The following is a 26,034-nucleotide window of genomic DNA, read 5'->3' on the forward strand; positions in this document are numbered from 1 at the left end:
TCAGCCTCTGCCCCCACCAATGCTGACCACGGTGGGGCCACTGGGGCTCTGGGTCTGGCTGGCTGGGCACCGCAGAGTAGGCTCTTCCAGGGTGGAGATGATCTCCGGCAGTGGCTGCAGATCCCACTCACCCTGCAAGGATAGGGCCAGGGTACACTGAGGCTGGAGGGCTAGACGGGGCACCACCTCCTCAGCCACTTGCTCAGCCAACCTGAACTGTCTCCCCACAAGCTGCTCCTGCTGGGGTCCCCACCTCAGTAAGCTTCCCCAGCTGCTCAGTCACCCAGGGCGTCCTCTGGGCCTCCCCTTCCTCACCCCTCATTTCCATCCTTTGCCCAAATGCAGCCCTCTCTCTAGGTGCAGACTGTGGCTTCAGCCCCCCTCCCCAAGGAGGCTGCACAGACACCCAGGACTCAGCCCAGCAGAGCCCACCCTGTGTCAGACACCCACCCCCACGCTACCCTCAGAGAACCCGGCGTAAGCCCAGCCCTGGGTAAGGAGATGTTTGATTTAGCAATTAATCCAGCTCCCAAATGCTCCAGTAAAGGCCGGCTCCCCAGACCTCTGGGCTGCAGATTCTACATGACTAATTCGGCATAAGCTCTAGTCACGCCTTAGGCAGCTTGTTAAACCCAGCAGGCTCCAAGGAAGCCAGCTTGAAGCTTGGGGTTCGGGTCTCCCCTCTCCCTCCCCTGCACTTTATTTTTCGCCTCTGGGGGTGGCTGCCTGGCACCCTGTTCATCACAAATGTCCAGGGAGCCGCGAGCAGCCCTGAGCTGTGGCGCTGCCAGGGAGGGTTGTCTTGGTGTCAGTCTGCCCCCCCCAACAAGGCCGTCTGTCTGTCTTGCCATCCCCACTTGACCCTTTCCCTAACTGCTTCCTCTGAGTGTTTCTTGCCAGGTCCTTGGAGGTAGGGAGGGCCGTGTCACTGTCACGAGCTCTGGGGCCTCCATGGGACCAGTCACATCCTGGGCACAGTGGGTGGGCAGCCTGTGGGACTGGCTGACGACCTCAGAAAGGGCTGAGGTGTCGTAGAGTGTTGGTCTGTCCTCCATCTGATGGGCCTCAGCGGGCCTGCCCCAGCTGTGCAGCCACCACCTCACCAGGTAGGCATACTTGTGGGTGGGTACACTTGGGGGAGGGCATACCTGGGGGACGTACACCTGGGGGAGGGAGCACCTGGGGGAGGTACACCTGGGGGAGGGAGCACCTGGGGGAGGAAACACCTGGGGGAGGAAACACCTGAGGGAGGGCCACTTGGGGGAGGGAACACCTGGGGGAGGGCACACCTGGGAATGGCATATCTGGTGTGGGTGCATCTGGGATAGGGCATACCTGGGGTGAGAACACCTGGGGTGGGCACACCTAGGGGTAGGAATAGCTGACAGTGAGCACACCTGGGGGTGAGCATATTTGGGGTGGGTGCATCTGGGATGGGCATACCTGGGGGTGGACACATCTAGAAGTTGGCATACCTGCGGGTGGGCATATCTGGGGCTGGGCACACTTGGGGTGGGACACCTGGGGGTGAGCATACCTGCATGGCACAGCTGAGGTGGCATACCTGGAAGCGGACGGCCGAGGACTTGTTACAGTGCATGGAAATGGGGGCGAAGCCATATAGAGCCTTGAGCATGTCTCGGTTGAAGGAGTTCCAAGGGACGGAGGCAAACTGCTGCGGGACAGAGGCCTGTGGGCAGGTGCAGACATCCTCACTGTTGAACCTGGAGGGAGAAGAGACAGCCCCGTGTGGGGTGAGGCAGGTGGGAGGGGCCCAGCAGACACAGGGTCCCCCAGGTGGCCTCAGGCCACCCCCAGGCCCCTTAAGCCATGTCTTGGCCTTGTCCCCAGGCCCTTGACGGCTAACAGTGTCACTCTGTGGGTGGGTTGGTAGCAGCTGCCTGGAGGGCTGGGTTGCTGCGGCCTTTCAGGCCAGGTGCAGGTTCAGCGGGAGTGCGTGCGGGTCTCGATTAGTGATGCCTGCTGCAGATACCACAGTAAGCAGTGAGGGCATGGTTGCCACATGCCTGTTGACCCTGCACAGGACTGGGACTTGGTTCCTCGCTTTCCCCACCTGAACAGGGCCTGGGGGTCCTGTGTTGGGGTCCCCTGCCGCCCTGGGCTGGAAGGCACACAGGGCACATTCTCCGTGGCCTTCACCTACCTGTTCACTAAGTGGAAGTACTTCTGCAGGAACCCGGGGTCCACTGCGCTCTTGCAGAGCTCCAGCTGCGTCTGGGGGTAGTAGTGCACGTAGTTGACACACATCTCCTCCAGAATCCCGAAGCCCCCCTGCAAGACGGGGGCATCATCAGCCTGGCACAGCACTCTGGGCATGTTGCTGCCTGCCAGCCCCACCGTTGTGTCTGTTCATGACCAGATCATTGGTTTCACTTAGTCATGCCCAGTGCCAGGCAGGGTCTCAGCACTGTAGATGGAGCAGTGAGCAAAGCCAGCCCTGCCTGGTAGAGCCCACCTCTTCGATGGCAGGGATATTATTGTGTGCATTTTATGGACACAGAAACTGAGTCACACAGAGGACAATGGACAAGACCTGTATTCCCCGGGAAGTCAGTGGCAGAGCCTGGCCCCACAACCTCCTGAACGTTTTCTGGGGAGCCATCCTCCTGTCCTCTAGCAACAGCCTTGGGGCTGAGGGCTCCAAGGGGGTCTCTCTTAACACCATGAACCCCACATCATCCACCAGCCATTGCCTCTGAGAAAAAGAAGGGCTCTGGATGAGGGGTCCATAATGAGATTACAGGTAAAAGGCTGTTGGGCCACCTCCCAGAGCACCCCGAAGGCTTTGTCCAAGGGCAGAGTGGGCCTCCCCCAAGCTGTGAACACTGAACCTTGGGTGAAAGAGGAGAAGGAGGAAGAGGAGGAGCCAGGGCTGGCTAGCGCAGAGCAAGTGAACAGGCAGCTCTGTCCCTGCAGGGCAGGGTGGGGCCCGCCCCCAGGCGCCCCCGGGCTTGCTCCAGGTCCCCAGCTCTTTTGAAACTTCTATATGGGTACCAGGGAGTTTATCTGGCTGGCGGGAACGTCTGAATGAAGAAGGGCATTTGCTACTTTATGGCAGAACAAAAGAGCTGTGAGAAGTTCAGCTTCCTGCCACCTCCTGTCTCCCCCCTGCTGGCAGAGAATCCGGGCTGTTCTGCTCCAGAGATCAAGCACTGGGTTCGGGCGCCTCTTTCAAAGGAGGACGCACTGTGACCAGCTCTGGCTGGCTCCGGCGGCACTTAGCGGACGCTTTGGTCTGCCTTGTTCTCTGGTCAAGATACCTCGGTTCCCAAAGGCCCCCGGGGGGCGGGGACCTCGGCTTTTATTGTTGTCCTGGCTTCCCTCCATGAACGCCTGAATGCTATGACGCCTGCCCACTGGTTTTCCCCTCAGACATCAAAAGGGAGCTAGATTCCCTGACCCAGCCTGCTGTCTCACAACCAGGAACCCTGGCCCTTTTGTCTCTCACCTTGGGGAGGGAAGTGCATCTCAAAGGCTGCTATCTCTTGGATCAGCAGGCTTGGTTGTGGGAAGCCACTCAGAGGACCTGCCTGTTCAGAGCTGCCCAGCCGTCCTCCCCCTTGATCTCACCTGGCACAGGTGGCCACATGCTGCGGAGCCCATGGGTAGGGAAGTCCTGGACACACAGGAGGCCTTGCCCTGAAGGCTGGGGCCTGAGGCCCAGCGGCCTCACCAGGCCCAGCAGCCCCAGGCAGCCTGGGAGGGAAGTCATTGGTGCAGATTGGGTGGGGAGGGGGGACGACCTAAGGACATTCCCAGGCTGGGGGCTGGCCTATAGCAGCCTCCCATTCACTGTTTGCTTGCTGGACACCCCAACTTTCCTGACTCAGAAGTTCCGGGGTGGAACCGAGAATCTGCATTCTTGACAAGTTGCTGGGTAATGCTGGTGCCGCTGGTCTGGGGCCCCACTCGGAGTGAGGAACACCCCATGCCCCCTGAAACTGACACTCCATTCGAGGAGTTGAGACTCGTCCTCATGAAATGGTTAAAGAGCCCGAGCCGCCCACCCCAGGCCCCAGGTGACTTACCACAGTGGTCAGGCCCCAGGTGACTTACCACAGTGGCCAGCTTCCTGTCTTCCGTGTTGTACGTGCAGGAAGTGATAAGCACGTCCCCCTGGGGACCAAGCACAGGCGTCGTTAGCACCTGCCCACCTGTGCTGACAGGTGCAGGAGCCCAGGCCCACCTGAGAGTGAGCCGATGTGTGTGTGTGAGTGGCGCTGCTCTGCTACAAGGAGCCTCACAGTAGTCCCTGTCCCCCATGCTGGTCACAGCCTGCGTGTCTCCAGAGAGCTGTGGCCCAGCAGGGACCTACCTGTTTGCACAGAAGCCATGGACAGCGCTGGCATGTCCAGCTCTTGGGACCTCGGGCAAGCCCCCTCCAAGGGCCGAGGTTCATTTGTAAGTTGGGGGTTCACCGCTGCCCCCTCTTCCCCCGAGCTTTTGGGTTTGTGTTGGACTGAATGGACAGGGACACCCATCACCCACGCCCCCTCTACATTCCTTCCCTTCTGATGTCATCGTGTAAGTCCCATGTGCATCACCGCGAGGCAGCTGATGGAGCTGCCCCGCCCTGCAGGGACAGGTTCCTTCAGGGAGACCTCTGCACTGCCTTTCCCTGTTTCTCCCTCTCTCCCGCAGGGACTGCCTCCCTAGCCCCCACCCCTGCTCCGTGGGGTCTCTGCCTGGGCACTCACCGGGTGAACCGACACCACCTTCTTCAGCATGCGGATCTCCTGGGGTGCAGAGGGGGCCGGAAGAAGAGACCTCAGAGAGCTGCAGACCCACCTCCCCACCACCCCAACTTCCCCATTTCTCGACTTCCCTACAGCCAGCCTCCTCAGCCCTCCTGGGGATGTCCACAGTGTCCCGGCCTCTCTGATGGAGGCCAGGGCTGTCTGTTTGGCCTCTGGCCAGTACAGGACTAGAACAAGAAGTATGGACCGAGACTCCCCACAATCACACAGCCTGCCAGGGGCTGGAGCTCACCATGCACCCCTTAGATGAAGCACAAAAGGGGAGGGGCAAGTCGCCCTGTGGGTCCCCCCACCAGCTGGGCCCTGGCGAGAGCAGGATACCAGGCCCCCACGCAGTGCCCCAGCAGGCCTACCTGGAAGTGGGGGCTGTAGTGATTGTCTCTGTTCACCACCTCCCTCTCGTGGCCACCCCGGGCCAGCACCGTGACCACTTTCCGCCCGGTCAGGTGTGTGTGCAGCTGTGAAGCAAAGATGTGGATCCCCGAGGGTGGCAGCGCCTGCGGGCAGGGAGAGGCATGTGGGAGGGTCTGGGGACTGTGGCCCGAGCCAGTACATTTTCTCACATAGTGGAGGGTATTCTAGAAGGAGCCCTGGTGGTGCAGTGGTTAAGCACTCTGCTGCTAAGCAAAAGGTCGGAGGTTCAAACCCATCAGCCGCTCCGAGGGAGAAAGATGTGGCAGTCTGCTTCATAAAGGTTACAGCCTTGGAAACCCTACTGGGCAGTTCTGTGTCGCTATGAGTCAGAACTAACTGGGTAGCAACAGGTTTGGTTTTGGTTTTGAGGACGTCTGGACTATGGCAGCCTTCTGACTGTAACAAGTCCACCTGCTAAAGGACAGCAAGACAAACAATGGGCTGCCCCTCCAGCAGAATTTCACAGCAATGCACTTTTCAAGACAGATTTTCTGTTTGAAGGGGAAGAAGAGTAAATTGAGTTCCTTTGATTTTGTCCTTGGAAGGTGTTTGGAGACCCTGGCAGAGGACCACCAGCTAGGCTGGGCAATGGTCTCCAGGTCACCTGGGGCCCTACAATGGCCATAAGTGCTGGCTGGCCTGGGGCCCCTCGTCCCAGTGAGCCCCAAGTGGTGACTCCCACCCAGTCCCACTCCCAGCCATGGAGCCTTTTACACAGCAAGTGATTTCACCCATGGGGGCTCTAGGGGCCCAGAGAGGAGTATGGGGTGCCAGGTGTGGGTGCACGGCTTCTAGCCCCGTCTTCTGCCCAAGGGAGCCGGTTTACCGCTTCTCCGCTTTGAGGAAACTTGGCTTGCCTGACAGTCAAGACCCCGGGCAGCTCAGGGAGGCTGCCTGAAGACCACATCCCAATGTACTGATTCACTTGGAAGAAAATCCATTCTCATCCTCAGCACAAAGTAGCCACTGGCATGGGCAGGCCTGCGTCTGAAGCCTTGTCCTGCAGCTGCTAGCACAGCGACTGTGCAGGCCTCAGTCGCTCGTCTGTGAAACGGTGAGAAGTGAAGACACTGACTGGGGGAAAGCGTTTGCTTCGTGGACTACAAAATAACATCCTTGTATAAAAGGAAGTTCTGTTGTTGGGTGCTGTCTAGTCAGTTCGGACTCCTAGTGACCCTACAGGACAGAGTAGAACTGCCCCATAGGGTGTTCAAGGCTGTACGTAAGTCTTTACAGCAGCAGACTACCACATCTTTCTCCCGCAGAGCAGCTGGTGGGTTCGAACCGCCAACCTTTCAGTTAGCAGCCCATCGCTTAACCACTGTGTCACCAGGGCTCCTTTTAAAAGAATTCCTAGAAACCAATAATAAGAAAGATAAAGAATTCAATGGAAAAACTGCACAAAGGATGTGAACAGATATTTACAGACAACAGCCAAGAGACAGCTGAAACGAGCCTCAAGCCTTACAGATTACCCGAGAAATTCAAATTAAACTGCATCGGGATATTTTTCTCCCAAACAATTAGGCAAGTATTTAACATGTGGATAATGTGTTGCTTTGGTGTGTGTGGAGCGGTACCGGGCCCCCCATACTGTGTGTGGGCCAAAGTCTCAGGCGGCTTTTCAGAGGGCATTTTGCAAGATGGCCTAAAGTTAAAGTTCGGGACCCCCTCGCGCAGCAATTCTAGTTTTAGAAATTTGCTCTTTAGAAACATGTCCCCCTGTGCCCAAGGAGGCCTGCTTCCAACTGGGGAAAAGCTGACAATAGAGATTGTCCCTGGGGGGCCCAGCGTGCCTCACGCCTGCCTGCCTGGCGAACTGCCTGACGAAACACTCGCACTGTGGGCATAGCAGCTACAAGGCAGGCCATGGGGCAAGCGAAGGCTCTTCAGTTCATTTTCATAAAAGACCACAAGACTGTGTATTTCCATCACAAATAAGGGCACACAAAAAAATGGAGATACACGGGAGAAAATCTAGAAGGCCATAAGCCAACCAATAGCTGTATGCCTTGCCGGGGGTGGGGGATGTTGCAGTGGTGGAGGGAGCTGTGGTCCAGGACGCCTGTACCTTGAGTCGTGCCTGCACGTGGCTGTGTGTGGAGCCCTAGTGGCACAGTGGTTAAGAGCCCAGGCTGCGAACCGAATGTCGGGTTTGAATCCACCAGCTACTTCTTGGAAACCCTGTGGGGCAGTTCTACTCTTTCCCACGGGGTCACTATGTGCCAGCATTGACTGGACAGCAACGTTTTTTTGTTTGCGTGTTGTGTGTGTGTATTTGTGTTCGACTTATATAGTCAGGACGCATTTTACAAGGCAGTGCATGGACAGGGCAGGTCTGGGAAGCTCTGAGCAGTGACACAATTCTGCAGGACACTGGCATGGACACAGGACACAATGGAGGGCTGCACCACACAGAGGGACCCCTCTTGTGGTCTGTGCTCTTCAGTCAACAATGATGCGTTAATAGGATTCATCAATATAACACACACACCGCACTAATGCTGGACGGGAGCCCTGCTGGTGCAGTGGTTAGAGTTCAGGTGCTAATCAAAAGGTCGGCAGTTCAACTCTGTCCTGTAGGGTCACTATGAGTTGGAATCCACTCGACGGCAGTGGGGTCTTACTGCCAGTGGGGAGGGGTATGTGGGAACTCTGCACTTTCTGCATAATTTTTCTATAAACCTGAAATTGCTCTAACAAATAAAGTCTATTAAAAAAAATGCACTGCCTGGAAGTGCTGGCATGTGGACAGAGTAAGTGGGAGCCATGGTCAGCCAGAGAGGTAGGTGTCCTTCACGAGGGGCAGCAGAAAGGAGGCAGGTTGTGTGTAAAGTGGCAGGGGGTTAGGGTTGGGGGCAAAGCTGAGCAGATTTGCCACTGTCCCCACACTGCCTGGCACAAAGCACAACACGGACTGGTCCCTAATGGCTCAGCCAGCCTCCCAGGTCCAGGGCCAGGCCCACCCACTCACCAGCTGGGTGCACTTGTCGGTGCAGTAGCCCGTGAGCACAAAGGCGGGCTCCTGTGGGGGGATGGCCATCACAGGTGTATACACCAGGCCCAGCTCCATGATGCCCGCGTCATAGCGCCGCAGCGAGGCCGTGTAGTACAGGCGGATGCCCGAGGAGTCCCGCCGGCCTGTGGGAAAGATGAGGACGTGAGCGGAGGTCTCCTGTTGCCCCAACAGGCCTCCCCGCTCACCCGCTCTGCTCCACCACCCTCAGCCAGGAGATGGCGCTGGTTCCCCCCATACCTGCTCCCACCTGCTGCCTGTCCCCACACCTGAGGAGGCCAGGTGGAGGAGTCATTGCTACCTGACATCATGCAGTACACAACAGGTGAGGAGAGAGCCGTTGATAACTACAAAAACCAGGCTGAGCGCTTAGGAAGGACTTGACAAAAGCATGTTCAGTGTGGGTCAACACCTGCTGAAGACCTGTGACACCTGTAAACCTTGCATTCAGTTTGCTTTGAAAGTGGTTCCCATCTTATATGTTCACAGAAACCTAAGCTGGAGCTGGACCTGCTGCAGGACTCACGGGGGTGTGGCTTAGGCAAAGAAGGGGCGTGGCCCTCCCGTGGCTGGCCCCCTGCACAGGAAGCCTGGGTCACACGGACGAAGGCCAGCAAGGAGGGTTTGTTTGTGTGTAACGCTAAAGATTCTTGTAAGGCAGGCATCCCTTTCACAGTGCCCATCTTACTATTTTGATTGCTGTCTGCAGGATCGGGGCCCACATGGGGCACCTGCCCACTGAGCTGGCATCTCTGGAAGTACCTGAGCAGGAATGAGTCCGCCTGGAGCAGGTAGGGCACTAAAGGTTTTGCCCCTGGCCCACTGTCTGGGCTTGGTCAGCAGCATGCAATGTGATCTAGGGCAGTCAGGGTCTCAGCTCACTGTCCAGAGGACTGGAAGTGGTCGCTAGAGCCTCACATCCGAAGGAAAACTCGGTGCTTCTGCCCGTCACAGGTGGGGACTGTGCGAGCCTCCTGGCAGTGGTCTGGCCTCACCTGTTTGCTCCTCTTGCATCTTGCTGTTTCCAGTCCTTCCAGCTCCCTCCACCACCATCTGTCCATCTGTCATACTGTGGGGGCTTGTGTGCTGCTGGGATGCTGGAAGCTCTGCCACCAGTGTTTCAAATACCAGCAGGGTCCCCCATGGTGGACGGGTTTCAGTGGAACTTTCAGAGTAAGATAGACTAGGAAGAAAGGCCTGGAGATCTACTTCTGAAAATCAGTCCATGAAAACCCTATGTGTCCCAACAGAACATTGACTCACTTGCTTGGGACGTCATCAGGAGGGATCAATCACAGGAGGAGGACATCCTGTTTGGTGAAGTAGAGGGCCAGCGAGGCTGAGGGAGACCCTCAGTGAGATGGACTGGCACAGTAGAGGCAACAATGGGCTCACACATGCCAACGATGGTGAGGCTGATGCAGGACTGGGCAATGCGTCATTCTGTTGTGCTCGAGGTCACCGTGAGTCAGAGTTGACACAACAGCAGTTTATGTATCTGTGTATCTATCTGTCCGTCTATCTATCTATCGTCTCAAGCCCCCTGGGCAGCCTCCCAGCAGTCACCTGAATCTGGTGGTCAGTGACGTGGGGGCTCTGGCACCCACAGGAGCATCCTTACACCCGCGTGGCCTCAGATGTCCCTGATCCCTGCATGAAACGCCACTCTTCATGAGCCAGTCTGCAGTGATGTCCTGAGCAGGTCACTGGGCTGGCCTATGGGGTGTCTAGAGGACGGGACGCAGGCCAACTCCTTGGAATATTGTGGCCTGTGTAACCAGAAGGGGCCTGGCACCTCTTAATTATTGTGGGGAAGGCATGGGAGGTGGCAAGTAACACGAAATTTGCAAGGGGTTTTAATTCATGTGCACGAGTCTTCAGGTAAAGATTCCAAGGAAGGAGTCCAGTAAAAAGTCCTGGGCACAGGAAAGAAGTTGGCATGTCCAGCAAAGGGTCAGGGCAGACACTGCAACCTGGCTGTCAGGGAGCTGTGAGCTAGGGAGTAGTTTTAGCCGTCTGCGTGTCTTCCTGCTCTTTCCGCTTCCCCCACAGTGTACATGTGTGCGCTTGTCAATCAAACACACCAGAAAGGGAGGTACAGATCATAGTACACCCTGGGTTCATAGTACACACTCTGGGTACCAGAGATTGTTTACGCATAACCCAGAGCCTTCATGGAAATTCTGCTTGGTAAGAATCGTCTCCCCCATTTTACAGACAAGGAACCTGAGGCTCAGAGCCCAAACTGAAGACCTTGGCCAACATCTCACATCTGGCAAGTGGCCAAACTGAGTTCCAGCCCAAGGTTGGTCCACTGGGGCTCCGGGCATTGTTGAGGGCCCTGCCGCCTCCCTGCCCCTTTGAACCAAGAACACCCTACCTTGCCTCCTCCCTTCCTCCCTCCCTAACCTATTCCCTCCCTTCCACATCCAAGGGCAAAACAGCTCCTGTACCTCTAGGCTGATTATTTCAGAGGATAATAATAAAAAGGGAGATGCAATTGGTTAAAATTCAGGCGGGATTAAATAATGAAATAACTGTAGAACCTCGATATTTATAGAAAAGCCGCCCATCTCAAGATTTGTGAAGTGACAGGCACGTCCTTAAACTTGGCAAAGGATCCATAAATACAGCCAAACCATCAGGGGAGACAGGCTTCCCTGATGCTTAAAGAGTTTTCAAAAATCCATTTGCTTTCAGGTTTTAAATGAGCAATAAATCCCGTATCATGCTAAGACCCAGCTGACTTATTCCCTGCTCTGTGCAGGCAGCAGATAATTCCAATGGTGGCGCAAAGTATTACTTATACAGCCGGGAAAAAACTACTAGCGAAGGTTTATTGAGCACCTGCCCCTGGCCAGCCTTGAGCTGGGGGTTTAGCTTTCCCCAGCTTCACCACAGCTGTGGGAGGTGAGAAAACAAGGCTGAGGGCAGGTTACTCACCCAAGGTACGCAGCTTCAGGCTGCCACCCAGCCTGAAGCAATGTTCTTACCTGTCAAGCTATTTCTGCCTTTCGCTTACACGGATAAAAACAAGCATCATTAAAAAAAAAAAAAAAAAGTGAGAAGTCATGTAACTATCCGAAGGAAGAAGCTGGCCTAACAGAAAGAAGGAAATATTTCCAGTTTCTGATACAGTGACACCTGGCATCGCCGTTCTAAAGACAGACTCTGCCTGATCCCCATTCAGGCACAGGGCAATCCAGCAGCCCCCACTGTCTGCCCCAGGTCCCCATCCTAGTCCCTGCTCTGCACCCATGCCAGCCAGCCTACCAGTTCCCGAGCGTGCCGTCTGCTCTTCCACCCTTGTCTTTGTACCTGGAATGCTGTGCCTGGCAGCTTCCCCCGTGAAACTCCTCCTCACCCTGCAAGGCCCATTTTAAACGCCACCACAATGCCACATCATGCCACATGGCCACTCTTCCTCTTATACATCCTTGCACTTGGCTTGCATCTCTCTCTTAAGGCCTTGGCCCCTCCCACCTGCTGTGTGTGTGTGTGTGTGTGTGTGTGTGTGTGTGTGTGTGTGCGTGCATGCATGTGCCTGAGCCGTCTCTCCCTCCCAGAAGCTCTTTGAGGGCACAGACATGTCTTGCTCATCTTGAGGTTCCTCTCCGAGCCTGGAATAGGCCGCACACACCACAGCCCTCAGGAAATTAAAGCTCTTCCTGGGTGGTCAGCACCACACAGGGGCGACAGGAGTGGCTCTTACCCCAGGAGTGTTCCAGGTTAACCTGGACAACTGGACGTTGTCCAAACACTCAAGCACACCAGTAGGACCTGTGCCCAGGGAAAGGACACTAGACTCAGAGCCATCATCTCTAGCTGGGGGGGGGGGGCGTGGGCAGGCCACTCCCCTCTCTGGGCCTCAGGGCTGTGTGGTAAGTTGGGGAGGGGGTGGCTGTCCTGTGCACCTCACAGGAGCACTGTGAGATTCGCATCTGCTGAGTGTTAACATGCTTCTAAACTCAGTAGCACTAAGCAAACAAGAGCTATCCTTCCAGTGCCAGGGCAGACATTGCTGATCTATCACAGCACTGTGTCCTGTCCTGCTGGACCCAGACAACAGGGACCTCCGTGCATTCCTGCCAGCCAGTTACTGGAGCCCCATGAACAAGCCTATCTGTCACCCCGGCACATACACACTTGGACAGAAAATCCATGTGTACACTCACATGCGATACACACATCTGCTCTGATGTCACGTGCTTTGAGAAGCATGAGAGACGCTCATAGCCAGACACACCTTGATCTGGCCAGGGCCCTGCCCTTCCCCAAGGACAGTCTGGGCCAGTGCCTCCCCAGGGTCAGGACTAGAACATTAAAGAGTGTGTCAGGTGGGTCCCAGGCAGGGGCCACCACTGACTGAAATTCCAGGTTCCCCTGCTAGGCACCCCAGGGAGGGCAGAGCCACAGCTGGCATACGCTGGTGAGTCACCCATCAGGGAGGGGCAGTTGGAGACAAGGGTGGCTACCGGTCAGGGTGGCCTTGCAGAAGTTAGACTTCCAGGGGGACAGGTACATGGGGACTCGACTCCTGCCTGAGGCCAGGAGGCTGCTTTCGACAGTCCTTGGGCCCGTGAGTAGCATACCGTAAAGCTAGCCAAACACAGCAATGATTGTGAGGATGGCACAGTACCGGGCGGTGTTTCCTTCTGTTGTACATAGATAGGGTCTCTGTGAGTCTGAGCCAACTCCACGGGCGGCACCTCACAACAAAGCTACTGCCCCGCCGTCCCTTCAAAGTGAGGGGAGGGTGTGTGGGGAGGGAGCGGGCTGATCCCATTTCTAAGATGGTTTGCTGCTGGAGAGGCAGGGTAGCAGCTTCAGAATCAGGCTGACCTTGCCACGTCCAAGTTTAGCTTGGCCGTTACAGGACTGTGTGGCCAAGGCCATGGAGCTGTAACAGAGCTAGACCCCTGGCTCCAAGTCCCTGTAGGTCTTGTGGCCTTGGTGAGGTTCCATCACCTCCAGGCCTTAGTTTTCTTGTCTGTAAAATAGGAATACAAGAAACCGCTACCTATCCTTGTCCTTGGTGGTGGTGCCTTGGACAGCACTGGGTCAATGGCAGCCAGTATCATGCTGACGAGAAAGGAGGCATGTGGGGGTGCTGAGTCCTCACTGGGTGCCGGGTGCAGGGATATGGCCCCCAGGAGCTCACCATGGTCAGGGAAGATGGATAGAGGGTAGGCATATGAGAGGGATGACCGGAGCTGACAGAGGTCAGACACAAGTGGGCTCAGAGCTGGTCGGTGGGGTAAAAGTGCTGGACAGAAACCAGGCTCAATGATTTTGCCAACTGAACATAGCCTCACCTGAAGGACTCCCCAGGGAGAGGATGGGCAGGGCCTGGAAACCCCCCTCGGAGCCCACCTACCTTGGATCTTCAGAGGGTTGTGGTAGTGAACCTCTAGACGGAGGAATCTGGAGGAGCCGGGGCCCCCGAAGGCCAGGCCAGCCTCCTCTGGGTAGTAAAACGCCTGCAGGGTAGAGGGAGGGCTCAGGCTTGGGGGCTCCCAGCCCAGGCACACTGGCCAGTGTGTGCGGAGAGGGGGCCCCACAGGTCAGCCAGCCCACCCGCTGCCCAGGCACAGGCCAGTGCTGGGGGGCAGCCTGGATGAGAGGCTCATTCCCACCCACACAGGTGTCAGGAGCAGGAAGTGGCACCCCAGGGGCATGCCTGACCCCTGCGCTACCCCCACCATCCTGCCCACCCTACCCTTCACTGAAGGAGGGCTGAGGAATCCCCTTGGAACCGGCCTGACCACCCAGCCTGGGGCAACCCTGTGCCCCAAATCCTGCCATCCCATTGGGGATGCAAGACAAATACCTGTGAAATTCGTGGGCTTCTGGAGTATTTGGGTTTTTATAGAAAAGCAGCAATGGCTGGTCAAAGAATGGTGGGTTTTCAGACTGAGTCCAGGCAAGTGGGGGGCCACTGGGGCCCTTTCTAGTGGTGAAGCTCTTCCCGGCCCCTCAAGCTGAGCAGCCAGGGAAACAGGTAAGGGGGTAGGGGCCCCAGAGAGGCAGGGTGGTCACACCTTGGCACCCAGGGCCCAGGCGGCCAGCACGTGGCGGCAGTAGTTGAGCCGGTCCGGCTTCATTTTGGAGTCGCAGGGCCCGTTGAAGTCAGGGAAGCTCTCGAACTCGGCAGCACACTGGAAGACCTCCATGTGGTGGACCAGGGCCTCGTTGCCCACTGTAACGATGGGCTCGTACTGCAAAGAGGGTGCCCGCTGAGCCTGGGGCCCCCTCATCCACCTACCCATACTGCCGGGGCTCCAATCTGACAGCTCCCACACCCTGGGCCTCGGTTTGCCCATCTGTGAAATGGGAGGGTTGACGAGGCCATCTCCAGGGGCACCTCTGGGGCTCAGTGCTCTGAGGGTTGAGCCACCTGTCAGGAAGCGGGCAAAGTCTTCCAGAATGCCACATAAGCTCCTGAGTAAAGGAAATGAGCAGCCAGACAGGCCACTTCCTGACATAGTGGGGATAGGCAGGCACTGTCCTCGTGTGAACTGGGCAGAGGCAGGGCAAGGACATGAAGCCCGCAGGTGTCCCAGCGAGGTGGGGGCCCAGAGGTCAGAGCGCTGAGGGTGTGGACATGGCTGTGAGTCCTGCCTGCCCGCCCTCCCCACTGCAGTATGGGCCTTGACTGGGCACAGGGACAGTGACATCTGGTTCTGGACACTAGTGTGGCCCGGAAGTTGGATAATCCACCTGCCCCTTCCCCTGGGGCCAGGAGAGGAGTCAACACTCAAGAGCCATTAACATCTGCCACTATTGCCAGGGGGCATTTGGAGCAAGGGAGTTCTAAATGGAACTGGTTTTGCATGAAGAGGGGAAGATGGCCTGACAGACAGACAGACAGACAGCCCCAAGGGAAGATGCAGAAATGAAGACATCAGCTGCTTTGGTCTAGACTGGGTACCTTTGAAGGATGGCGGAGAGGGCAGGGGACAGGGACCAGAAAGGAAACATGGCAGTCGGGGGGTCAGGCGGGAAGGCCAGAGTCAAGGGCTTGGGCTCTGTCATGGGTTGAATTGTGTCCCCCAAAATGTGTGTCAACCTGGCTAGGTCATGATTCCCAGTATTGTGTGATTCTCTGCCATTTTCTCATCTGATGTGATTTTCCTACCTCTGTAATGTTAATGAGGTGGAATTAGTGATGGTTATGTCAACTCAATCTACAAGAGAATCTACAATTTAAACCAATCTCTTTCAAGATATAGGAGAGGGGAGCGAGCTGAGAGACAGGGGGGCTTCATGCCACCAAGAAAGTAATGCCAGGAGCAGAGTGCCTCCTTCGGACCTAGGTTCCCTGTGCTGAGAAGCTCCTAGACCCAGGGGAAGATTGATGACAAGGACCTTCCCCAGGGCTGACAGAGAGAGAAAGCCTTCCCCTAGAGCTGGCATCCTGAATTTGGACTTCTAGCCTCCTAAACTATGAGAGAATAGACTTCTGTTTGTTAAAGTCATCCACTGGTGGCATTTCTGTTGTAGCAGCTCTAGATGACCAGACAGGCACTAAGAGTACGCCTGTTCCACCAGGACCACGAATAGCCTCCAGGGCCCCAGGCCACTTCTTTCCATGACCCCCTGAGGGTCCTGCCCTAACAGGCCAGCCCAGGTGACAGGCAGAGCTGAGAGAGGGACCAGAGCCCCCCATCCCCTATCCCCCTATTGTGGATTGAATGGCGTCCCCCCAAAATATATGTTGTAAATCCTAACCTCTATGTCTGTAGCTATACTCCCATTTGGGAATGGGCTGTCCTTGCTACGTTAATAAGGCAAGATTAGTGTTGGGTGCATTTTGAGTCAATCTCTTATGAGATATGAAAGGAGCAAATTAAGCAAGCAGAGATGGGGGAAGAGAGATGCCACACCATGTGAAGATAGCCAAGGAATGCACAAGGACCTTCGCCCAGAGCCAACAGAGAGAGAAAGCCTTCCCCTAGAGCTGGCACCCTGAAGTCGGACTTTTATCCTCCTAAACTGTCAGAGAATAAATTTGTTTGTTAAAGCCACCCACTTGTGGTATTTCCATTACAGCAGCACTAGATACCTAAGACAGCCCCCAACCTCATACCATGACAATGTGGTGCCTCGAGAAGCCGACTGGGAGCTCAGTGATGTAGCACCAGTATGTGGTTTCCTGATTGGGGATCAGGATGTCAGAGCTGCGGATCTCCATGGTGCTCAGGTCCTCAGGCAGCGCGGGCACCGAGATGTTGGGCTTCAGCAGCTGCACCCTCTGCAGCCCCGTCTGCAGGACCGATGTATTGATGGCCTCCAGTGACAGGAACGGCTGCTCCAGGATTCCGTACACCAGGTGCACTGTGCCATCCTGCAGCGAGACAGGGCCCAGTCACCCACGAGCCCACACCCCCACATGGCAGGGCTCCTTGGCAATCGGAGGGGTACCATGGTCCTGCCCACCCAACCCTGGGATGCCTGTTCCTGTCTCTGCCAAGGAGGGGATTTGTAAGGCTCAGTGTGGATGGGGTGGGGTCAAACCTCATGTGGACCACCCCAGAATCCACTGTTGGCAACAGGTACTAAGTGCATTATGCCTTGCTAAATATAGTCTATCTGCATTCACTTAACGTCCTCTCCACCAGCATCCACTCCACCAACATCCACTTCACCAGCATCTTCTCCACCAGCATCCACTCCACCAACATCCTCTCCACCAGCATCCTCTCCACCAACATCCTCTCCACCAGCATCCACTCCACCAGCATCCTCTCCACCAACATCCTCTCCACCAGCATCCACTCCACCAACATCCTCTCCACCACCATCCACTCCACCAACATCCTCTCCACCAGCATCCACTCCACCAACATCCTCTCCACCAGCATCCACTCCACCAACATCCTCTCCACCAGCATCCACTCCACCAACATCCTCTCCACCAGCATCCACTCCACCAACATCCTCTCCACCAGCATCCACTCCACCAACATCCTCTCCACCAGCATCCTCTCCACCAGCATCCACTCCACCAACATCCTCTCCACCAGCATCCACTCCACCAACATCCTCTCCACCAGCATCCACTCCACCAACATCCTCTCCACCAGCATCCACTCCACCAGCATCCTCTCCACCAACATCCTCTCCACCAGCATCCACTCCACCAGCATCCTCTCCACCAACATCGTCTCTACCAGCATCCACTCCACCAACATCCTCTCCACCAAAATCCTCTCCACCAGCATCCACTCCACCAGCATCCTCTCCACCAACATCCTCTCCACCAGCATCCACTCCACCAACATCCTCTCCACCAGCATCCACTCCACCAACATCCTCTCCACCAGCATCCACTCCACCAACATCCTCTCCACCAACATCCTCTCCACCAGCATCCTCTCCACCAACATCCTCTCCACCAGCATCCTCTCCACCAGCATCCACTCCACCAGCATCCTCTCCACCAGCATCCACTCCACCAGCATCCACTCCACCAGCATCCACTCCACCAGCATCCACTCCACCAGCATCCACTCCACAAACATCCTCTCCACCAGCATCCTCTCCACCAGCATCCACTCCACCAACATCCTCTCCACCAGCATCCTCTCCACCAGCATCCACTCCACCAGCATCCACTCCATCAACATCCACTCCACCAGCATCCACTCCACCAACATCCTCTCCACCAGCATCCTCTCCACCAGCATCCACTCCACCAGCATCCACTCCATCAACATCCACTCCACCAGCATCCACTCCACCAACATCCTCTCCACCAACATCCTCTCCACCAGCATCCTCTCCACCAGCATCCACTCCACCAATATCCTCTCCACCAGCATCCACTCCACCAACATCCTCTCCACCAGCATCTACTCAACCAACATCCTCTCCACCAGCATCCACTCCACCAACATCCTCTCCACCAGCATCCACTCCACCAGCATCCACTCCATCAACATCCACTCCACCAGCATCCTCTCCACCAGCATCCACTCCACCAACATCCACTCCACCAACATCCTCTCCACCAGCATCCACTCCACCAACATCCTCTCCACCAGCATCCACTCCACCAGCATCCACTCCACCAACATCCACTCCACAAGCATCCTCTCCACCAGCATCCACTCCACCAACATCCTCTCCACCAGCATCCACTCCACCAACATCCTCTCCATCAGCATCCACTCCACAAGCATCCACTCCACCAGCATCCACTCCACCAACATCCTCTCCACCAGCATCCACTCCACCAACATCCACTCCACCAACATCCACTCCACCAACATCCACTCCACCAACATCCTCTCCACCAACATCCTCTCCACCAACATCCACTCTACCAGCATCCACTCCACCAGCATCCTCTCCACCTGCATCCTCTCCACCAGCATCCACTCCACCAGCATCCTCTCCACCTGCATCCACTCCACCGGCATCCTCTCCACCAACATCCTCTCCACCAGCATCCTCTCCACCAGCATCCACTCCACCTGCATCCACTCCAGCAGCATCCTCTCCACCAGCATCCTCTCCACCAACATCCTCTCCACCAGCATCCTCTCCACCAGCATCCTCTCCACCAGCATTCTCTCCACCTGCATCCTCTCCACCAGCATCCTCTCCACCAGCATCCACTCCACCAGCATCCACTCCACCAGCATCCTCTCCACCAGCATCCTCTCCACCAGCATCCTCTCCACCAGCATCCTCTCCACCAGCATCCACTCCACCTGCATCCACTCCACCAGCATCCTCTCCACCAGCATCCACTCCACCAGCATCCTCTCCACCAGCATCCTCTCCACCAGCATCCTCTCCACCAGCATCCTCTCCACCAACATCCACTCCAGCAACATCCTCTCCACCAGCATCCTCTCCACCAACATTCTCTCCACCAGCATCCTCTCCACCAACATGCTCTCCACCAGCATCCTCTCCACCAACATCCTCTCCACCAGCATCCTCTCCACCAGCATCCACTCCACCAGCATCCTCTCCACCAGCATCCTCTCCACCAGCATCCTCTCCACCAGCATCCACTCCACCAGCATCCAGTCCACCAACATCCTCTCTACCAGCATCCTCTCCACCAGCATCCTCTCCACTTTATATCCATTGTAATTGGAACCTGGAATGTATGAAGTACGGATCTAGGAAAATTGGAAATCCTCAAAAATGAAATGGAATATAGAAACATCGATGTCCGAGGCATTAGTGAGCTGAAATGGACTGGTACTGGCCGTGTTGAATCAGACAATCACATGGTCTACTATGCCAGGAATGACAACTTGAAGAGAAATGGCATCACAGTCATTGTCAAAAAGAACATTTCAAGGTCTGTCCTGAAGTAGGATGCTGTCAGTGACAGGATAATATCCATCCACATACAAGGAAGACCAGTTAATAGATTATTATTCAAATTTACTCACCAATCACTAAGGCCAAAGATGAAGAAATTGAAGAGTTTTACCAACATCTGCGGTCTGAAATTGATCGAACATGCAGTCAGGATTCACTGATAATTGCTGGCGATTGGAATGCGAGAGTTGGAAACAAAGAAGAGGATCAGTAGTTGGAAAATTGGTGATAGAAATGTGCCGGAGGTTGCATGATAGAATTTGGCAAGACCAATGACTTCCTCATTGCAAATACCTTTTTCCAACAACATAAATGGTGACTATACATGTGGACCTTGCTGGATGGAATACATAGGAATCTAATTGACTATGTCTGTGGAAAGAGATGATGGAAAAGCTCAATATTATCAGTCAGAACAAGGCCAGGTGCCAACTGCAGAGCAGACCCTCCATTACTCATATGCAATTTCAAATCAAACCTGAAAATTGGAACAAGTTCACCAGAGCCAAAGTATGACCTTGAGTATATCCTACCTGAGTTTAGAGACCATCTCAAGAATAGATTTGATGCATTAAACGCTAAAGACCGACGACCAGACAAGTAGTGGAATGACATCAAGGATGTTATACATGAAGAAAGCAAGAGGTCATTAAAAAGACAGGAAGGAAAAAAAAAGACCAAAATGAATGTCAGAAGAGACTCTGAAACTTGCTCTTGAACATTGAGTAGCTAAAGCAAAAGGAAGAGATGATGGAGTAAAAGACCTGAACAGAAGATTTCAAAGGACGGCTCGATAAGACAAAGTATTATAATGACATGCGCAAAGAGCCGGAGATAGAAAACCAAAACGGGAAGAATACGCTCGGCATTTTTCAAGCTGAAAGAACTGAAGAAAAAATTCAAACCTCGAGTTGCAATAGTGAAGGATTCTACAGAGAAAATATTAAATGACGCAGGAAGCATCAAAAGAAGATGGAAGGAAAAAAGAAGTATCAAAAGAAGAGTCACTGTATCAAAAAGAGCTGGTTGATGTTTGTCATTTCAGGAGGTGGCATATAATCGAGAGCCGATAGTACTGAAGGAAAGGTCCAAGCTGCTCTGAAGGCATTGGCAAAAGACGAGGCTCCAGGAATTGACTGAATACCAACTGAGATGTTTCAGAAAACAGATGCAGCGCTGGAGGTGCTCCCTCGTCTATGCCAAGAAATTTGGAAGACAGCTACCTGGCCAACTGACTGGAAGAGATCCATATTTATGCCTATTCCAAAAAAAGGTGATCCAACAGAATGCTAAAGTTATTGAACAATATCATTAATATCACACACAAGTAAAATTTCGATAAAGATCATTCAAAAGCAGTTGCAGCAGTCCGTCGACAGGGAACCGCCAGGAGTTCAAGCTGAATTTAGAAGAGGACGTGCAACAAGGGATGTCATTGATGTCAGATGGATCCTGGCTGAAAGCAGAGAATACCAGAATGATATTTATCTGCGTTTTATTGACTATGCAAAGGCATTCGGCTGTGTGGATCATAACAAATTATGGATAACATTTTGAAGAATGGGAATTCCAGAACACTTCATTGTGCTCATGAAGAACTTCTACATAGATCAAGAGGCAGACGTTCAAACAGAACAAGGGGGTACTGCATGATTTAAAATCAGGAAAGATGTGCGTTAGGGTTGTATCCTTTCACCATACTTATTCAATCTGTATGCTGAGCAAATAAGCCCAGTAGCTGGACTATATGGAGAAGAATAAGGCATCAGGATTGGAGGAAGACTCATTAACAACCTGCGTTATGCAGATGACAACATTGCTTCCTGAAAGTGAAGAGGACTTGAAGCACTTACTAATGAAGATTAAAGACCACAGCCTTCAGTATGGATTACTCCTCAACATAAAGAAAACAAAAATCCTTACAACTGGACCAATGAGCAGCATCATGATAAACGGAGAAAAGATTGAAGTTGTCAAGGATTTCGTTTTACTTGAATCCACAATCAACGCCCATGGAAGCAGCAGTCAAGAAATCAAAAGACTCATTACACTGGGCAAATCTGCTGCAAAACACCTCTTTAAAGTATTAAAAAGCAAAGATGACACTTTCAGGACTAAGGTGCACCTGACTGAAGCCATGGTGTTTTCAACTGCCTCATATGCATGCGAAAGCTGGACAATGAATAAGGAAGGGTGAAGAAGAATTGACGCTTTTGAATTATGGTGTTGGTGAAGAGTATTTGAATATATGATGGACCCCCAAAAGAACAAACAAATCTGTCTTGGAAGAAGTGCAACCAGAATGCTCCTTAGAAGCAAGGATGGCAAGACTATGTCTCACATACTTTGGACATGAGGTCAGGAGGGATCAATCCCTGGAGAAGGACTTCATGCCTGTGAAAAAGAGGAAGACCTTTGTCATGGATTGAATTGTGTCCCCCAAAATATGTGCATCAACTTGGCTAGGCCACGATTCCCAGTGTTGTGTGATTGTCCACCATTTTGTCATCTGATGTGATTTTCCTCTGTGTTGTAAATCCTGCCTGTGTGATGATACACAGCAGTTATGTTAACAAGGTGGGACTCATTGGATTGGATTGTGTCTTGAGCCAACTTCCTTTGAGATATAAAAGAGAGAATCGAGGAGCGAGACAGGGGGACCTCATACCACCAAGAAGGCAGGGCCTGCTGGGAGCAGAGCGCATCCTTTAGACCCGGAGTTCCTGCATGGAGAAGCTCCTAGTCAGGGGGAAAATTGATGAGAAGGACTTTCCTCCAGAGCCAACAGAGAGAGAAAGCCTTCCCCTGGAGCTGACGCCCTAAATATGAGCTTCTAATTTTTTTTTTTTTATCCTACTAGACTGTGAGAAAATAAATTTCTCTTTGTTTAAGCCATCCACTTATGGTATTTCTGTTAAAGCATCACTAGGTAACTAAGGCAAGTCTCAGAAAGATGGACTGACAGTGGCTGCAGCAATTGGCTCAAGCATAACAAGGATTGTGAGGATGGCGCAGGACTGGGCGGTGTTTCGTTCTACTGCGCGTAGGGTTGCCAAAAGTCAGAACTAACTCGATGGCACCTAACAACAATAACCACTTAGCATCCACTCCACTTAACATCTAGTCTGCCAGCATCCACTCTGCCAGCAAGCACTCTGCCAGCAACCACTTGGCCAGCACTCATTCTAGTAGCATTCATTCTACTTAGCATTTATTCCACTAGCAACTACTGGGGCCCCGGTGAGCTGGCCCACCTGTGACATTTGGCCCCACCACCAACCCCAGGGCCCTGTGGACAGAGTGCAGGCTGTGTTCACTGCTCAGGACAGCACCCATCGTGAGGAGTCTGTGCCCACTTATGCACTGAAAAATTAGCTGGGTGCTGCTCTAAGTGCAAGAGTGGTGCCACCCAGCCCACTCACTCTTGGGCACGTGGGGCCACCGCCCACCTCAATGAAGTAATCCTTGGGGTCACAGGTGCCAAAGGACCTTTTGAAGAGCAGGTACAGGCCTTCCGGCATCTTCTGTGCCCGAAGCAGCTGGTAATCCTGCTGGGAATCCAGGTGGATCTGCCCTTTCTGGTCACTCCAGGCATCCTGCAGAGAAGAGGTGGCTGTGGGGCAGTGGGGACAGAGTGCAGCCTGTGGCCCCTCTGGCGATCTCCAGGCTCATCTGCAGCAGCGCACCCTTGGGGACCCACTGGCAGGCCTGGGACCATTCGGCTTCACTCCCTGAGAGTCAGGGCCTGTGCTTGGGTTGGGGGTTGCTCCCACTTTCTGTGTCTGGTCTGCCTGGGGGCATCAAGGCAAGTTCTAATCCCTGCTTGCTTGCTCCATGGCCTTGAGCAGGGCTGTCAGACTCCAGCAGGGACCACCACCTGAGACTCACAGGGACTTGCCAGCAATGCAGACTCCCAGGCCTCTGGAGTGGCACCCAGGAATCTATAGTGCTGAGAAGCTGCCTGAAGGCTCTGACACATCGCCTTGCTTGGGAAGCAGGGCCTTAGACACACAGGGCTCACTTTTCCAGGGAGGAGCCATGGGGGAGACATAGAGACAGGGCCGACTAGAGTGAGCAGGTGAGGCAGGCATTAAGAGTGGAGATTGAAATGGCGCTCACCGTCGGTGGGGCAGACCCTGAACCTACTGACCCCAAGAGTGATCCCACCTTCAAGAGTGCACCCTGGATGCCTCATTCACCTCACCCTAGTCCTTGCAGTCCTTTGGGATGGGTAAACTGAGGCCCAGGGAGGAAAACAGGCCAACACATTTTCTAGGCCCTTCATAGGTGGCAGGTCCAGATTGGGAGTAGGACCCCGACTCTGGCCCCGCCCTCCCCCCAACTGCTTCCCCTACACTGGCCTCTCAGGCCCCAAGGGCTCAGGGGCAGAAGTATCCTTGGGAGATGGCTGATGGGAGGTCAGGAGACTCTCCTTCTCTGACTTAGGCCCTTTTCTTAAGGGATTTTTTGTTTTGTTTCATTTTAATCCTGTATCTAGGGCTAAAGCATGTTTTCTTCCTTTTCTTGAGAAAAAAGAAATCTGCAAAAGATTTTGTAAAAGGTTCCCTGAGAACTTGTTAGAAATGCCAATTCTCAGAGGGGTTCCACCTGTGGAAGCCTCATGGGGATTGGACAGGACACGGCCAGTTCTAGAAATACCCACTGTCATGAGCACGTGTGGCCTCACAACAGACCAAACAGTGGAGAGGGGTTGTTGTCCTCACTCCGCAGAGGCAGGAGCCAGGGCCTGGAGTGGGAGCCGGCCGCTCAGGACAGACAGGCCTCTCCTGACGTCTTCCTCCAGCTGGATCCCACTTACTGGGGGTAAAAGTCTCTACCCCAGCTAGGCAAATGCCTCCTGACACTGTAAACCTCTTATGGTCTGTTTTCCTGGGGACAGCTGGGTTGATCTCTGACTCATGGCAGTGAGGGGGAACACTCCTGCTCCAGTGACCCCCTCCAGCTGATTGGCAGCCCCAAGCCCCACAACCCAGTTTGAAGATAACCTTCCCTTTTTTCACCGTGAAGTGGAGGTCAGATGACCGTGTGTTGTGAGCTTAGAGCGGAGCTCAGTCTGCAGGGACAGAGTCACGAGGTCACCCTCACCAGGATGGGGGCAGCTGGGGCCCAGTGTACCCAGGAACCCACCTTCTACGAAGGCCATACACCCATACAGCACACAGCAAGCACACCTTGTCCCACACCAGGGGGCACCTGTCAAGTTCTCCCATAATACAAGCACAAGAAGGTCTGTGAGGTCTGGTCCTGCATCGGGGCAGGCTCTGAGCCCTTGTTGGAAGGGGCGGGTGACTGGGGGTGCAGCATCGGTGCTTTGTGTGTGTGTGAGCGGAGTGGGTGGGCTGGCGTTGGGGCAGGGGCATAGTGGTGTGCTGTGTCGGTGCCTGTCCTTCATAGAAGGTGTGCTCCTGGGTACATGGGGCCCCAGGTGCCAGTACAGTAACTCGGAGTGCACAGTTGAGGGCCGTGGAGGTACGTGTTCCCATCTGCCCTCCCATCAGCCCCCTGAGGTGCTAAGCCTGGGTTCAAGTCCAAGTCACACCAGCTCACTGAGAGCCTGGCAACAGAACTTCTCCTTGGGGGCTCAGAAGGAGGGTGTTAATGAGGGGCGAGGTGAGGGGAGGGGGGAAGGCTCACCCCAAAATAGGCGCTGTCCCCGTTGGTCCAGAGCACGACAAGGTCGGCGTTCTCGAGCTCGCCACGGTCAGACATGCCAAAGAGCACACCAGCTTTGAGGTTGCGCACCAGGAGCTGAAAGTGAACGGTCTCCTGGGAGTAGCTGACGTTCCAAGACAGCTCCAGGGTGCCCTCAGGGTCTAGGGGGATGTGGTAGGGGAAGGGGTTCTCAGGGGGTGCCGAGCCCTGCAGGGCGGCCACCAGGATGACCAGGAAGACAGCCACAGCGGTGCCGTACATGGAGGCCGCCTCTCTCGCAGTGGGGCTGGGGAGGCCAGCCCACCTCCGCTGGCGACTGAGGGCCTGCATGCTGGCGTGCGCTCGGAGGCCACACCTGGCCATTTATGCCCTGGTCCCTACGGGGGTGGGCCCGAGCTGCTCCAGTAATCACATTTGTCTAGTGGGCAATTCAATTGTCCCCTGCCCCTCCCACCAGCCAGTGCCCCAGGCCAAACACTCCCCAGCCTCCCTCCCCTAATTGGCACTAATGACACATGGACATGATCAGAGGGGACTGAGGCCACCACTCCATCCCTCCGGCCCCTGAGGAGCTGCCCAGGAAGCAGCCCCCTGCACCCACCAGCCTATCGCCATCCACTATGGGCACCGCTCACCCAGCCCGCCCTAGCTCAGCAGTCTGGGGGCTGCCACCCACTCACAGATGAGGAGACTGAGGCCAGGAAGGGTCACTTTTGAGATGACCCATGAGTGCGGGGCTCCCAGATGCTGTGGGCCTGAACCCAGCAGTTGTTTCTACAATGACGGGGGTTGTGGGGCGGGGGTTGG

General features: G+C 54.7%; 1 protein-coding gene across 1 annotated transcript; it reads right to left on the minus strand.

The window, feature by feature from the left end:
* Positions 1–25,557, minus strand: DBH (dopamine beta-hydroxylase). The gene is made up of 12 exons (XM_049896137.1): positions 25,210–25,557; positions 23,004–23,150; positions 16,298–16,555; positions 14,250–14,426; positions 13,586–13,688; positions 8,167–8,333; positions 5,132–5,275; positions 4,719–4,757; positions 4,078–4,137; positions 2,165–2,292; positions 1,565–1,724; positions 1–132 (listed from the first exon to the last, which is right to left on the minus strand). The coding sequence occupies exons 1-12, from the start codon at positions 25,555–25,557 to the stop codon at positions 1–3; spliced, it is 1,863 nt and encodes a 620-aa protein (XP_049752094.1).
* Between the last annotated feature and the right edge of the window lie 477 nt (positions 25,558–26,034).

This window comes from Elephas maximus, chromosome 9 (genome assembly GCF_024166365.1).
Source record: "Elephas maximus indicus isolate mEleMax1 chromosome 9, mEleMax1 primary haplotype, whole genome shotgun sequence".
Lineage (NCBI taxonomy): Eukaryota > Metazoa > Chordata > Mammalia > Proboscidea > Elephantidae > Elephas > Elephas maximus.

What these genes read in the sequence shown, in the direction of transcription:
- DBH (XM_049896137.1), bottom strand. Translation starts at nt 25,557, where the DNA reads ATGCAGGCCCTCAGTCGCCAGCGGAGGTGGGCTGGCCTCCCCAGCCCC. An exon ending in CCAAGGATTACTTCATTGAG is followed by an intron (nt 16,556 to 23,003) that starts GTGGGCGGTGGC and finishes GTCTCGCTGCAG; the next exon opens with GATGGCACAGTGCACCTGGT. An exon ending in CGAGGCACCACATTGTCATG is followed by an intron (nt 14,427 to 16,297) that starts GTATGAGGTTGG and finishes CCCTCTTTGCAG; the next exon opens with TACGAGCCCATCGTTACAGT.